Consider the following 14449-nt stretch of genomic DNA (forward strand, 5'->3'; position numbering starts at 1 on the left):
ATCCGCTCCATAAAACGTGATTGTCGTAAAGCTGAGCGCTTGTGGAGGAAAACTCATTTAAATGTGTACATCTCCTTTACTTAAAGGATCTTTTAGCCTCTTTTAGCAATGCAATTAGAGATGCGAGGGCTGCTTATTTTTCTCATCTGGTTGCAAAGAGCAGAGGTAATCCTAAGGTGTTATTTGACACTATTACTGATATTATTACTCCTGCTCCACCTGATGTCATTATTTCTTCTAATGAAGACTGTGAAACATTTCTTTCTTTCTTTCTAGATAAAATTAGTCATGTAAGTCCCTGGTCCCTGTGTGCTCACCATAGTTAACACCTCACTGGGGTCTGGTAAAGTCCCTGCTTATTTTAAAACTGCTGCTATACACCCCCTGTTAAAACCCCCCACGGTGGACCGATCTCTCACTAGCAATTACAGACCAATCTCAAAAATACCGTTAATTGCTAAGATATTAGAGAAGGTTGTGGCCAAGCAGCTTACAGCAGTTTTAGACAAACATAATATATTTGACAAATTTCAGTCTGGCTTTCGTAGAGCTCATTCTACTGAGACAGCCCTTCTTAGAGTTTCCAGTGACATTCTGATGCAAAACTATGCAGGAAAATGTTCTGTACTCCTAATGTTGGACCTCACGTCAGCCTTTGACACCATTGACCATTACATTTTGCTTGAAAGGCTGAAACACTGGGTTGGTGTATCTGGGTCTGCCTTAGAGTGGTTCTCCTCGTATCTCTATGAACGATACTTTTCTGTGGCGGTCTCTAAGTACAGGTCATCTTCCACGTCCCTGTCCTATGGTGTGCCACAACGTTCTGTGCTGGGGCCCTTATTGTTTTTAATATATCTACTACCTCTCCAGCATATTTTGAGCCCCTTTGAGGACATTTGCTACCACTGCTACGCAGATGACATCCAGCTATATATTTCTTTTAAACCTGAAGGTGTTTCTAAGCTGCAGATTCTAAACGAGTGCTTAGAATCCATCAAAGGTTGGATGGCTGACAACTTCCTCCAACTTAATGAAGAAAAGACTGAAGTCCTTGTATGTGCTCCAGACAGACATGTACCTAACATAATGAATGCTCTTGGTCCTCTTTCAACATTTGTGAAATCGTCTGTCAGGAACCTAGGGGAAACCTTTGATTCTGCTCTTACCCTGATGTTCACGTCAAATCTCTGGTTCGGTCCTGCTTCTATCATTTAAGAAACATTTCTAAATTGGGCCCTTTAGTATCTCATACTGAACTGGAGATCGTTATTCATGCGATTGGACTACTGTAATTCACTGTTTACATGTCTAAACAAAAACTCCCTGGAGCGTCTGCAGATTGTCCAAAATGCTGCAGCAAGGCTTCTGACAAAAACATCTAAGTACTCTCATGTAACACCGTTGCTTATACAGCTGCACTGGCTCCCCGTTGAATTCAGAGTCCATTTTAAGATACTGGTTCTGACATTTAAAGCTCTTCAAGGACAAGCACCAGCCTACATCATCGAACTTTTACAGCCCTATGTTCCTAGTAGGTCCCTGAGGTCATGTGATCAGGGCCCACTTGTTATTCAGCATACGGCTCAAAACTAAGGGAGACAGAGCTTTTGCCACTGCCAGACTGTGGAACTCTCTTCCTCAGAACTTAAGATCTGTGGACTCAGTGATCACTTTTAAAAAACAACTAAAAACACATCTTTTTTGAATTGCATTTTGTTAACCTTTGTCTGTTTTTGTTTTATACCTTGTGAAGCACTTTGTGATCTTTTATCTAGAAATGTGCTATATAAATAAAATTTTACTTACTTACTTACTTAATGCTAAGTGAATGCTTAGACAACGAGATTGGTCAGCTGCAATGTTGATCTTGGACCAACACTGTTATGATGATGTAGAAACTACACCAACACGGAGATAACAGATCTACATCCATCCATCCATCTTTATCAGGGTTGTGGGTGAGCTGGAGCATATCCCAGCTACCAAAGGGTGAGAGGCGGGGTACACCCTGGACAGATCGCCAGTCTTTCGCAGGGCTAAGGATATCAGATCTTGAAGTGCTTGAAACATTTTACGCAAATTAAAGTTTTGAATGCTGCAGTACTTGTTCAAGCAGGATGGGTGGTAAGGTCAATGTGACATATAATGTGTTGTTTGACAGTTATCTGAGTTTTGAACGTCTACATTTGGGAATTATATCTATATTTTCTGCTGTATTAATTTACTCCACAGATCATCCCCCTAAACTGGGACTTCTTTCCACCTTCCATTCCAAATAACAACAAAATTTATTTCAGGTAATTTCAGTGTTACACTGACAACAACAGCAACAACTGCGACACAACAGTTCATCAGTTTATTGGAATATTTTGACTGCACTCAACCATACAAAACACCACAGGTTTGAGCTACATTTTTCCAGAAGTCTTGATGTCACAGTCACAGATGTTTTATGTTGCCATCTCTGACCGTTACTACACATTTTCTGAATTTGTTCATTTGTGTGGAAACAGATACCAACTAGTTTATTAGGTGTTACGTCAATGCCAGAGCAGCTGATACAGGTAGGATTACACATTCCCTTTGCTGTCATCATGTGATGAAATGATGGAAAATTTCCCTGACGCAGTTTTTTTTTTTTTTTTTTTCACATTTTATTGATATATTGCTCCTGTCAGAACTGGAAATGTATGTGGAACACCTACAGCAGCACCCTCCACCTTCGTTAACCTGGTGTTTTCCAGGTTAATGAAGGTAGATGAATAAAATTACACTGGAATATTGGGAAAATTATATAATGTATAATTTTCCAATTAAAGAGAAAACATGTATATGGCATATAAATCTTTGAAGGACTCTATTTTACAGACCAAAACTGCCCTCTGCAGCAAAGCAGATGTTATTACAGCCCCATGTTCTTTTCTTGATGATTTTGGGTGTGTAATCTGTAGTAGTTAATGCAGTTCATAGTTAATGTTAAATCTTGTCATGTTCTCTGAGTAGGATGAGATGGTGACCATTTATTATAATGTAATTACTAATAAGATTTCACCTTTTTCTTTTCATCCCTCACAAGCGCTACAGATATCACAGCGAATAACAATTATTTTGGTTGTGACAACTTACTAACTTGTAATGAAAATCTGACAGCGTGACTGTTGTACACAACAGCTAGGATCACCTGTTTTTGAGTTTATTCACAATCCCCTGAATTTTAATAACGCAATCATGCTTCTGCTCATATACACAAAAACTAAAAGCATCATCATCCATTATAATTACACATTACATTTGCTGTTCAATTGTACAAAACTGAGATGAGGGCTGTTTTCTTTTTTTAATGAGACACTAGACAATAAAACATGCATGACCATTTTATTAGGATTCATAGGCAGTATGGCATACAGTGAAAGTGGCAAGATCTGTTTACTGAGTTTACTGAATTCTCATTCATTAATCATGGTATATCAAGGATATGCTGTATGTCTTATGAGACTAACATCTCATATAAAATACCAATGCCAGACTGATAAGTACCTTTCCTTTAGAAATCCTATGAACACATATTGTGCTACAGAAGCTGTATTAAATAGTTGTCATTTGTTTCCTGGCAGTGGAGGATCACCAGTCTGACAAAGTTACAGCTGCTTTCAAGTTTTCTCTGAGTTTACTGGATCTTGAATCATGTTGTCAGGCCTGGGAGTTATCTCTCTGTTCTTTGACTAAAAATTAAAGACACAAGACATGCAGCTCACAGTGACATATATTTGAATACTAAAATACCCAATAAGATGTCCTATAGTGAGGACATTTTCAGAATGATCAGAAATGCAACTTCTTTTTTTATTTTAAATTTTATTTCATTTTATTTTACATACAGTGTACTTATAAGTCTCATGCAAGATGCAAGCATCAATTAAAGGATTAAAAGAGACATGTCAATAAAGAAAAATACAGATGCTAATTTCCATTTTCTTTTTTTCTTTTTTGTCAAAGAGACAGGAGATGGAGAAAAAAACCAGCCTGCAACTCTTGAGCAGCAGCCGATATTCACCCCCCAGCCTGCTCAGAGAACATAAGAAGATTTGATATTAACCACCTATTTTCTGAACAGCTCCTGGAGGTTAAAAACAAGTTACCAATGATCAAGAAATAATTGATTAGAACACATTACATAATTTTCTTAGGGACTAATAAAGTATTCTGATTGTGAAATAAAGAATGTGAGGCTGTGTTGACATGTGTTTAACTGTAGAGGGCAGTGTTTGGCTGCACAAAGGAGTCTTTCAATCAAAGAAGACTGGATGAAGCAACTATGCCCATTAATGACTGTTTCATGCTACTATATTTATTTTTTGTTTCATGCTTCTAAATGTATAAAAAGTTGAAGTCATTTGAGGAGAGTTATTGCACGGCATCAAACGTCAAACCGATTTGAGCCTAAACTGTAACACATGGAAGACAGTCCTAATTGTGTATACAAAATGATGAAAAAGGCAAAACCATATAATTTATTATTGGAGAGCTAACTTCACTCAGAGACAGAGAAAGATAAGAAAGACAGGACATGAAGGTAAGGATATTGGCTCTGTATATGTAAAACGTCCTGCAAAACAAACTTGGTAAGCAAACATTGTGTTATGTAAAGGTTGCATGAAAGTACTTTCCAGTACTGTAAAGGATTTAAAGTAAACAGTAACAGTAAACACTGCTGAGTAAACAGTGCGTAACTCATGCACAGTGGCTGTGGTGCTCATGGTCAGAGTTAGGTTACTTAAAGCGTAGCAGAGATTAATCGTTTAATTGAGATTGCTTAGATTCATTCACTGAAATCCAACTTCATATCAACTTTATAGCACAAATAGCATATTCAGTATACTGTCAAGACAGTATTACAAGACAGCTGTAAAATGATCACGAAGTAAAGATGTGAGATTGCTCTAACAGCTGTTTTACTATAGTGAGCAGTATTGGGCTGTTCAAATGAGCCCTTCAGTCATTATTTGTTATTTTAAGTATGTTTGTTTTTATTTTTAAAACTTTACTTTCTTAAAGCTCCATTTTAGTCCTGCCCCCTCTGGGGCAAGAGTGGGCAATGCCCACTTAAACAAACATCCTGCCCCATTAAGTCAAACTTTTAGAAGTTGTGAAAGAAAATAATACATTACCCACAAACGGAATATGGACAAGATTTACGACAGTAGCTGAAAAATCCACTGGAAAAGGCTTGTTTGCTCTGTTTGTGCGCAGGCTCACACAGCACTTGGCAGAGAAACCCCCCCTCCAGCTATACATCCAATCACAGTTAGTATGCAAATGACTTGGCGTCAGGTTTCTCGGTAGATAGGGCAGAGGAAAACGAAGCAGCAAGTCTCTGTCGTCAAAATCATGAAATGATCAACAACTAAAAAATACATCTATATTTGTACAGTCACTGGAGGACTAGTCCATCAGTCTTCTCACCCTTTCAGTCTGGTAGAGACATGTTTACTTCAGTGTGCAGATGATACCACTGTGGTGGGGCTTATCTCTGGGGGAGACGAGACGTTGCTTTTTTGAAAGTGTGCTGAGTGCATCTGTGTATAGTTCTAATAATAATGTGCAATAAAAACATACACTAATTATTTTTATTTATTAAGATAAGTTACTGTGTTGTGTTGTGCACAGTGCTGACACAGGACAGTTTCCAATTTCGTTGTACTATTGCACTAGGTATGACTGTGCAATGACAAATAAAGAGTTATCTCTTGTTTCTCATTATCTCTTACAAAAGAAAGTTATCTTGGCCCATGAGAAGGAGAACAGATAATGTGAATTAATCTGTTATGGACTTCTTGGAAAGGGAAAAAGGAGACTTGTTGTAGAGTAGAGTGAAATGAGAGTGGAGGTAGTTCAGAGAGTTCAGTTCCCAACAAACCAAACAAGCTTAAAACAAGACAAAAAAAGAAGAAAAAAGTTACAATGTTCCATTCTAAATCTGTTGTGTTCTACAAATTAATCTGAGAATTGTTGGAAAAGATGAAAGGTCTTCAAGTTTCCTTGAAGACTTTTCATCTGTCATCTGTGAAGCTTCTTCAGTTCTAAAAACAATAGAGTTTGAAAATGTGACGTCATTTCCAGGGTAAAACCGCAAAGGATTGTATGTACAAGTGGCAAGTGGTACTAGCCCACATAGGCTATTAAAAGACAACAGTCACACAGAGATAAACAGAGACACAAAGAATGGCAATGGCAAGGCTGTTGTATTATTAACTGCCATAGCCAGTAGCATGACAGCCACTGGAAGCCGACGGGTAAAGAAATAGTTTTTTATCAGATTCAAGAGATTCAGTGTCTCCAAGACCCCCTATTGACCCTAATCACATGAGCCAAGGTGTGAAAACGGGTGTGGGTCACAATCAGCCAGGGTTTTGGGTGAACCCATTGTGAAGCCTAGCCCCAAATTATCATGTGATTCACTGAGGTGAAATGGCCCAGGGCAGCAGTTCCCAAACTTTTTTTGCTGGGCCCCCCTTTGTTTTACAAGAAAAATGTTCAACCTAACTGGCACATGCAAGCGAGATCAAATATCTGCCATATTTGCATCATTACATTGGCTGCCAGTCAGTTTTCGAATTGATTTTAAGATTTTAATACTTGTTTTTAAGATGCAGCATGGACCAGCTCCTACACATCTTTCTGATCTCTTAACCTGGTATACTCCTGCAAGATCTTTGAGGTCTGAGGACAAAATGCTCCTAGTTGTCCCAAGGTCCAGATTAAAACACAGAGAAGACCGGGCATTTGCGGTGACTGCTCCTAAATTGTGGAACACTTTGCCTCTCCATATCAGGGCCTCCCCAACACTGGATACTTTTAAAACCCGTCTAAAGACCCATTTTTATTCTTTGGCTTTTATATCACTATGAGTCTGTTACTATAGTTTTTACTATCTTATCATTCTATGATTCTATTCCCTTCTAACTTTATCCTATTTTTTTTTTTAGGTCTTCTGCCTTGACTATTTTTATTGTACAGTACTTTGGTCAACAGTTGTTGTTTTAAAAGTATTATATATAAATAAACTTGAACTTGAACTTGAACTAGAAGACCACAAACTATTTGGCGTACAAGTCAAATAATTTAAAACAAGAAGATTTTCATAAAGTAATAAGCATACACTATGAACTGCATTAAACTTGGCATGGCTCATATCTCTCACTTCTAACTGTCGTTTTATTGGAAGTGAACGTCTTTGGCCACGAGTGTTTTATTAGTGTACATTTACACTGGACTGGAAGCATGTGGGCAGTAAACATGTGTCACCCTCTGCAGGAATGGTTTTCATTCCTTGAAAACCGGAACTGTGCAGAACTGTGAAGAGCATTCACCCCACACTTGACCACTCCCATTGCAATTTATATTAATAGGTCGGACTTGCTCCTACTTTATTCAGAGCTCACAGAAACAGAGAAAAGGTAAGGAAAACTTTCAATACTAATGAACATCTTAAAGCAGTTAAGCAGTCTTTGTGACATATAAGCTAGTCAAAGGAATATTTGCAGCACATGGGGTCTATGCATACTTCATACTGCCTTAAGAAAAATAGCACAAAAATCTGGATATCTAATTATTATAATCACTGTCAGCACAGGGAGGCTTTAACCAGAGTTTTGCAGGTTATTCTTTGAAATTAATGAATTTTAATGACTGTTAGACTCGATCGGCATTAGACTACAAGTAGATTAATGTTAGCTAGGGAAGTTTAGGTTTAATATGTTATGGAATTATTATTGCTAATATATTTAAAACAGAAGTCTTTTATAATTTTATAATATGGCCCACAATTAAGAGTGTAATATCTTTAGAAATAGATGAAATTTCCATATATTTTATCTGAAATAAAAGTATATGTATCGCTAAGTATGTGTAGCTAAATATTATAGTGTAATTTCAGGTAAAATATAGGTAAAATTGATTGTGTGTTTGTTTGAGTGTATGTAATGTGTTTTTTGTTTGCTTTTTTTTTTACATTTTATTTTATTGCAAGAGCTCCCGTGATGTCGCTGTACTGCATAGGCAGACTTTATCAAGCTGCTTGACCTTCACCATTCAGCTGTGCGTCTAGAAGACTGCTGTTAAAAATTCTAAATACATGAGAACCTCTCTTCCTCTCCTTCACTTTTCCTGTCCTGCAGGGCTCGTGCTGTGATGACTGCTTCAAAATATTTTGGTGTTATCACTGTGTCTGGTGCCAGATGAATCGTGAGCTGAAGATCAGGGAAAACCAGCACCCTGCTGCCTCGACGGTGGTCACCACGCAGGTCGTCCGTGGATAAGATGCAACCGTTTTTGCTGTGTGTTGAGTGAATATGACAGTTACCTTTTCAAACAGTATTAACTGTTCAGCACCACAAAGTTTTGTCCTCTGCAATTTGTCTTTTATTTTAAATTAAGCTTGGATTTTATAGTTCTAGATTATATTTCAAAATGAGAAAATCTGAGTTCCGTTAGCATACTGGTTATTTATCATCTGGAAAACCTTTTAACTCTGTCCAATAAAATCTGTCATTTAACATGCTTGTTGTTATTGTAAACTTTTCAAGTTCAATTTAACCTGTATGAAAATAAATTATATAAAGACTTGGTGCATATGCAAAAACCAACTGATTCACATTCACAGATCCTTAAAACACAGAGTCGTCTCAGATCATGCACAGAAGCAGCACTTGGGCAATGTTTGACCCCAGCAGGCTCCACTCCCTACAAATGATACATAAGTGACGTGGTACAAATTAATAATTAACCTGCTCGCCAGTGAGTACTGTTTTACTTTCCGGAAAAGGCTACATGACAAATGATGGTTATCACACCATCAGTTTTATTATTAACAGCATCTTTACTTGCAATGAACTGGATTATTTGTTTTCTGCTCGAACCTGACTTGTAACACAGAGCAGAGCTGATTGAATCATACTTACAGTTTTTCCACAGAAACAGGATGGGTGTTGGGATCGCTGTGACATATATGTGCTGCTTGACAATCGTCCGAGTAACTGTACTCCTCGCTACAAATCCCCCCCGAAACTAAGACTCCATTGATATAATAGTTTTCGAACTGAATTGAATTGACAGTTTTTGTTTGCTATCATGTGACAGCTTCTGTCTGATATCGAGTTTTGAACATGTATTTTTTTCGGGGGGGGTAAAGAAATTATGTTATGTCTGTTTGATTAATATTTAAACCTGCACCATGGCGTGTTCTCAGTTTGCTTGTTACTTGATGTTTTTTTTTTATTATTAATAACTAAAAAAAAAAACCCACTCTAAATAATAATGTACAACACAATCTTATAATGCGCTGGGAGTATGCTTGTGCTGAGAGGTCCCTGCCTAATAATTGTGTATTTAACCAGTGGACAAGTACGTTTATATATAATACACTGCAACTTACACAATTACAACTGTAACTATATGAACAGTGTATTTCTTATGCACATTTTAGACCCGGAGGCGGAATTGCTGATGACCTGGTGTTTATTTAGGAACATTAGCACGTCCTCTCTTCCTCTTTGGCTCCATGCCTCTCATTATGTCGCAAATACTGAGACTCATCTCTCGCACAAAATCCCCACCAAAAGCACAAATCCCACCAAAATTCAATCCCTTAGAAACCCTTGAATCATGCCTAGAGCAGTAACGTGCCGAATGAAGCGTCATTGATCACGTGTTTCAAGCCGGCCCTCACCACCCAACAGTTTAACGTCTGCGGAATTATGAACACGGATCAGCGCAGACACCTGGATCGTTCCTCTGCGTCGTACCGTCACCAGGTAAACTCCAGGTCATTTTTTTTTGTCTAAAACAAAGTGTCAGCAGACAGATAAAAAGCAAAAGAAATACATCTCTAAAGACCAAATATTCACTCGTTTATTTCCAGTTTGTCTGTGGCGGCTCCTGAATAGCAAGTCGTCGGTGAGTTAATCTGTAACACGCGTTAATCTGTGACTCTGTTCTTTGAAGTGCTTTTGTGTGCTTTTTAACCGTGCTTCGCATTTCTGTCTTGGCCCAGTTGAGTGTTGTGTTGTGGACTGTTTTAATCGTGATACTGGTGTCTGAGGTACCAGTGAGGGATCAAAACAGGAACTGCCTTACGAGGTTATGATGATTCTGTGGATTATGATGTCCTCCTGCCACTTTTTCCTTCTGCATTAACCAGCGCATACTTTCTGTCCTTGTGATCAATCTACCCCCATCCTCATTCTCTGTTTAAAAAAAAAAAAAACTTTTACTTGGGGTTCTTTATCAGCTGAGCTTTCAGCGATGACTGCTCTCATATGTTGGACACTCTTTTCAGTCATTTGCTCGAACACAAGAAAACCTGCAGGTTTTTTTTGTATAAGCATGAAAATGGTGTGGGGGGGAATCCCAACTTCACTGCAACAAATATTTTGGGAAAACCAAATTAATTAAAAAAAAATTCAGCTTCTCTGGAACTCTCATTTCAGCTGGGATAGGTAGGTTCATGTTAAAGCTTGATTTTTTTGCCCTGGTAAACGTAGACTGAACTTGTTTTTTTAGACCAGTGTTAATGATGAAACAAACAATTACAGCTCCTTTATACCTACTGCATGAATACAATCTTTGCTTGGCAGTTTTCCTCCGCTGGTTTTCTTCCCACAGCTATGTAGGCACCAGGCTGACAGTAGGGACTCAAAAGTGGCTGTTTTCCCATCTATACCCACTGAGTCTTTCTATAGGAAAGAAACAACTACATACCAATAGTACACAGAGGTTAAATGAGTGGAAACACAAATTTTCCACTACAAAAGCAAACTGTGTGTTTTTTCAAGAAAGGAAAAAACGTTTAAGATGTTTTGGAAATGCAGTTTGAAAAAACAGTTCTGTGGTTTTTAAACGTCACGTGCAATTTCTGTGCCAAAAAGATCGCTGTAGGGCCTTAAACGCAGGAGTAATACTCCGCTGAACATGTTACAGAAGCAACACTGCAGATAGTTTTGTTCAAACCAGGCTTTCTCTGAAGCAGGTTGAACAGGTGAGATGCAGGATGGGGGGAGTCTCTTGTGAGCGGGATGTATAGATGTCTGCAACAGAAGGGTGTTCGCAGCTGATTATCTTCAAATTAGTTCATAGTCTGGATTGGGTTTCTCCTTACAGATGAGCTATAACCCCTTTAACCTTTCTCTACGTGGTTCTTGTTTTTTCTGTCTGTTTTCTTCAGGAATGGCCTACCAGCAGCCCATACAGGTGGTGACAGTCATGGGCGGTAATCAAAACCTGGGGAACTGGAGCACTGGCCTCTGTGATTGCTGTGCTGATGTGGGCACCTGTAAGTTAACCCAGCAAACTCTATGAACAGCAGTGATGTATATGAACACAGATATTTTACTTGTATATATTTTTCTTCGAGGTTGCTGTGCATATTGGTGTTTCCCCTGCATGCAGTGTCAGACAGCCAGTAAACATGGATGGTGCTGTGGCATGCCACTGCTGGACGTTTTCTGCGTGGTGTCCTGCTTACTTCGCAAGTCCGTCAGAGCGCGCTACAACATTGCTGTAAGTGTGCGAGTGGAGGAGGGATAAAGTTATTGTAGCCAGGGCTGCTTGATTATGGCAAAAATGATAATCACGATTATTTTCACTGAAATTGAGATCTCGATTATTTGACGATATTTATTTAACAATAACAATGTATTGAATAATGACTTTAAAGATTGTCAAAAAATAATATAAAATAGTGTGCAAATACTGATAACAGTGCAAATGTTTGCAATATAAAAAATAAATGAAAAATGTAAACATCTGTTTAGTGAACTTTGCAGTGTTGCTCTGTGGTGCGGCTACGACACCGTAGCAAAGTTTACACACTATGTCTACTTGATCCACGTCTGACTCCGCGAACCCATAATGTTTCCACACCACTGAAGTTTTTTTTTACCTCTCTTTTCAACCAATGGCAGTCACTCTCCTCTCCAAATAACTTCTGCTCAGCTTTCCGAGCTTCCCTTGGGTCCTCTTAATCAGCGGTCCCCAACCCCCGGGCCTCGGACCGGTACAGGTCCGTGAGTCGTTTGGTACCGGGCCGCGAGAGTTGAGGCTCAGGTGTGAAATGTATAGTTTTCAGGGTTTTTATCGGTTTTCAGCGTTATTTTGTTATCGTTTTTATCATTTACTCGGTTTTCCTGGGTGCGCTCAATTTGCCACACGGAGCAGCGCGAGAGTAAAGCACGAGGGAGGGGCTAATAATCGGCTCAGTCATTTTTAATGATCGTTGAAAGCCCAGATCGTAATCGTGATTAAAATTCGATTAATTGAGCAGCCCTAATTGTAGCTAGCTAAAATTAAACTAAAAACTAAAATGAAGAGTGAAAACTATTTTATTTGACTTCAGTAAATTATTTAGTATCATATTTTTTTGTATTCCTGTAAAAACCCAACTTGTTACCCTCTTCTTTCTCTAGTGCACCTATACTTTAAGTATTTGTATGTAAATATAATTACATTGTCATTTAAATAAAAATGATCTAAATTCCATTTAATTACACGAGTTACAACATTAACTCTGCTGATCGATCCCGTTACTCTCTCCTCTTCTTCCTCTTCCTGTTCTCTGTTCTGCAGGGCTCGTGCTGTGATGACTGCTGCAAGATACTTTGGTGTTACCCGTGTGTTTGGTGCCAGATGAATCGTGAGCTGAAGATCAGGGAAAACCAGCACCCTGCCACCTCGACGGTGGTCACCACGCAGGTGTTCCGTGAATAAGATGCAGCCATTTGAGCTGTGAATATGACAAAGTTATTAATTACAATTTTACAATGATGAAACGCATAGGAAAATATTACTTCTGTTTCTGCAGCACGAGGTGAAAATAGAAAATTTTGTCTTGTGCGGTTCATGCTCTGCAATATGTAATTGATTTATAGAATAAAGTCTGTTTTTTTTTTAAAACTTTAGATTACATTTTTAACATCAGATGTTTTGAGTTTTGTTAGCATACTGATATATATCATCAGGAAATATATATGTATTTTTTTTAACCTTGTCCAATACAATCGATATCATTTAACATGCTTACTCTTATACCAATTGTGTCTAAGTTGAGTTTAACTTGTGCTAAAATAAAGACTATTCATATCCACCCACTATATGAAGGATTGTTGTACTTTTTTACACAACTACACATTCCTTGAAATCTTCCACCAATTTCTCAACACTTCAAAGACAAAACTCATTTAACAAATTTCAAATAAAATAGCCCACACTCCTGGAAACTGTCGTCGAAATTCTTGAAATTTGTTATATCGGTAATCATACGCAACACTGCTCCTAAGTCCACCATCATCAGGCATTTCTTTTTTACACCTGATTGGATCTCTGTGTCCTTGTGGCTCATCCGGAATGTGTACTCCTTGACACTTGACTAGTAAATGTTTCACGCATTGTCCCGTCGTTGTTTCAGTCTGCAGTTAACGTTTCGATGTTTGGGGATTTAACACTCACTCCACCACTGCTTGAACGGACACGTTCTGGCTTTGTGTCCCTTTTGTCCACATCTACAGTGCACACATGTGGACTAAGGGGAATACACATGTCTGTGTTCCCTGCTCCTGAATCAATTGTATTTTCTCACTTGGGTTTTTAGCCCGAAGATTGTTCTTGAACACATATGTTTAAAATACATTCATATTTCTGTACTGTCTTCTTTGACAATACATTGTTCATCTCTCGTTTTACCGTGTCTGCTTTCGGGCTGACCGGACACTGGAAACACTCTTCACGTCATCTTTCCTCCTCATAAGTTCGACTCACAGTAAAACTCCAGACTTAGGGTATTTTTTACCAATACCCATTGACTCCCAACTCACAGTGTTATTTTTCAAGCAATCGCATTGGCTCCCGACCAGGGCTGGTCTGGGACAAAAAAAACGCCCGGGCATTTTGACTAGTGACCGGCCCACCATGGTATTATAGGAAAAGTCATAAAGCCTTTATAAGAAATTTAAACCTACACCATCTTCGATATTCTAGTATTATAAACAGTACTTAGCAAAAATATAAAACAACATAATTTATAATTACATATACCTAACTAATAGGGTTACCAACTACCAGCAAAAAAAGACAAGAAAAAAAATACAGCTGATGTGACACCCAACCACGGCGGACTCATCAAATATCTTGTGCGAAATATTGTCGTACGACTCAAGGCTAAGGTGTTATGGGGTTGTGGTTACCACTCTAGACTGCACTCTGGGTCTGACTAGGATCACACTAAAAGCTAGTGCGCTTTCAGGAATTCCAAGTGTGGATGAGCTAAAGTGACATGTGTTCAATCCCCTCGACCAACTACGCCTGTACACAACGGACTACTGAACATTTTTACCCACATACACAGTATCACAGGATAACAGCATGAGAGGACTGATCAACGTTGTTGGGACTCACT

At 38.5% G+C, this 14449-nt stretch overlaps 1 protein-coding gene across 1 annotated transcript; it reads left to right on the forward strand.

Annotated features, from left to right (window-relative positions):
• The first annotated feature begins 11226 nt into the window (after positions 1-11226).
• On the forward strand, positions 11227-12852 carry LOC146391292 (placenta-specific gene 8 protein-like). The gene is made up of 3 exons (XM_084918522.1): positions 11227-11332; positions 11414-11559; positions 12625-12852. The coding sequence occupies exons 1-3, from the start codon at positions 11227-11229 to the stop codon at positions 12763-12765; spliced, it is 393 nt and encodes a 130-aa protein (XP_084774648.1). The 3' UTR covers positions 12766-12852.
• Positions 12853-14449: the final 1597 nt, after the last annotated feature.

The sequence above is a fragment of the Perissodus microlepis genome, chromosome 3 (genome assembly GCF_051167445.1).
Source record: "Perissodus microlepis isolate ML-2025 ecotype Zambia chromosome 3, ASM5116744v1, whole genome shotgun sequence".
Classification (NCBI taxonomy): Eukaryota; Metazoa; Chordata; class Actinopteri; order Cichliformes; family Cichlidae; genus Perissodus; species Perissodus microlepis.

Coding starts and splice junctions, on each gene's coding strand:
- LOC146391292 (XM_084918522.1), top strand. CDS start 11,227: ATGGCCTACCAGCAGCCCATACAGGTGGTGACAGTCATGGGCGGTAAT. Junction 11,333..11,413: donor CTGTGCTGATGTGGGCACCT/GTAAGTTAACCC, acceptor TTTTTCTTCGAG/GTTGCTGTGCATATTGGTGT. Junction 11,560..12,624: donor GAGCGCGCTACAACATTGCT/GTAAGTGTGCGA, acceptor TCTGTTCTGCAG/GGCTCGTGCTGTGATGACTG.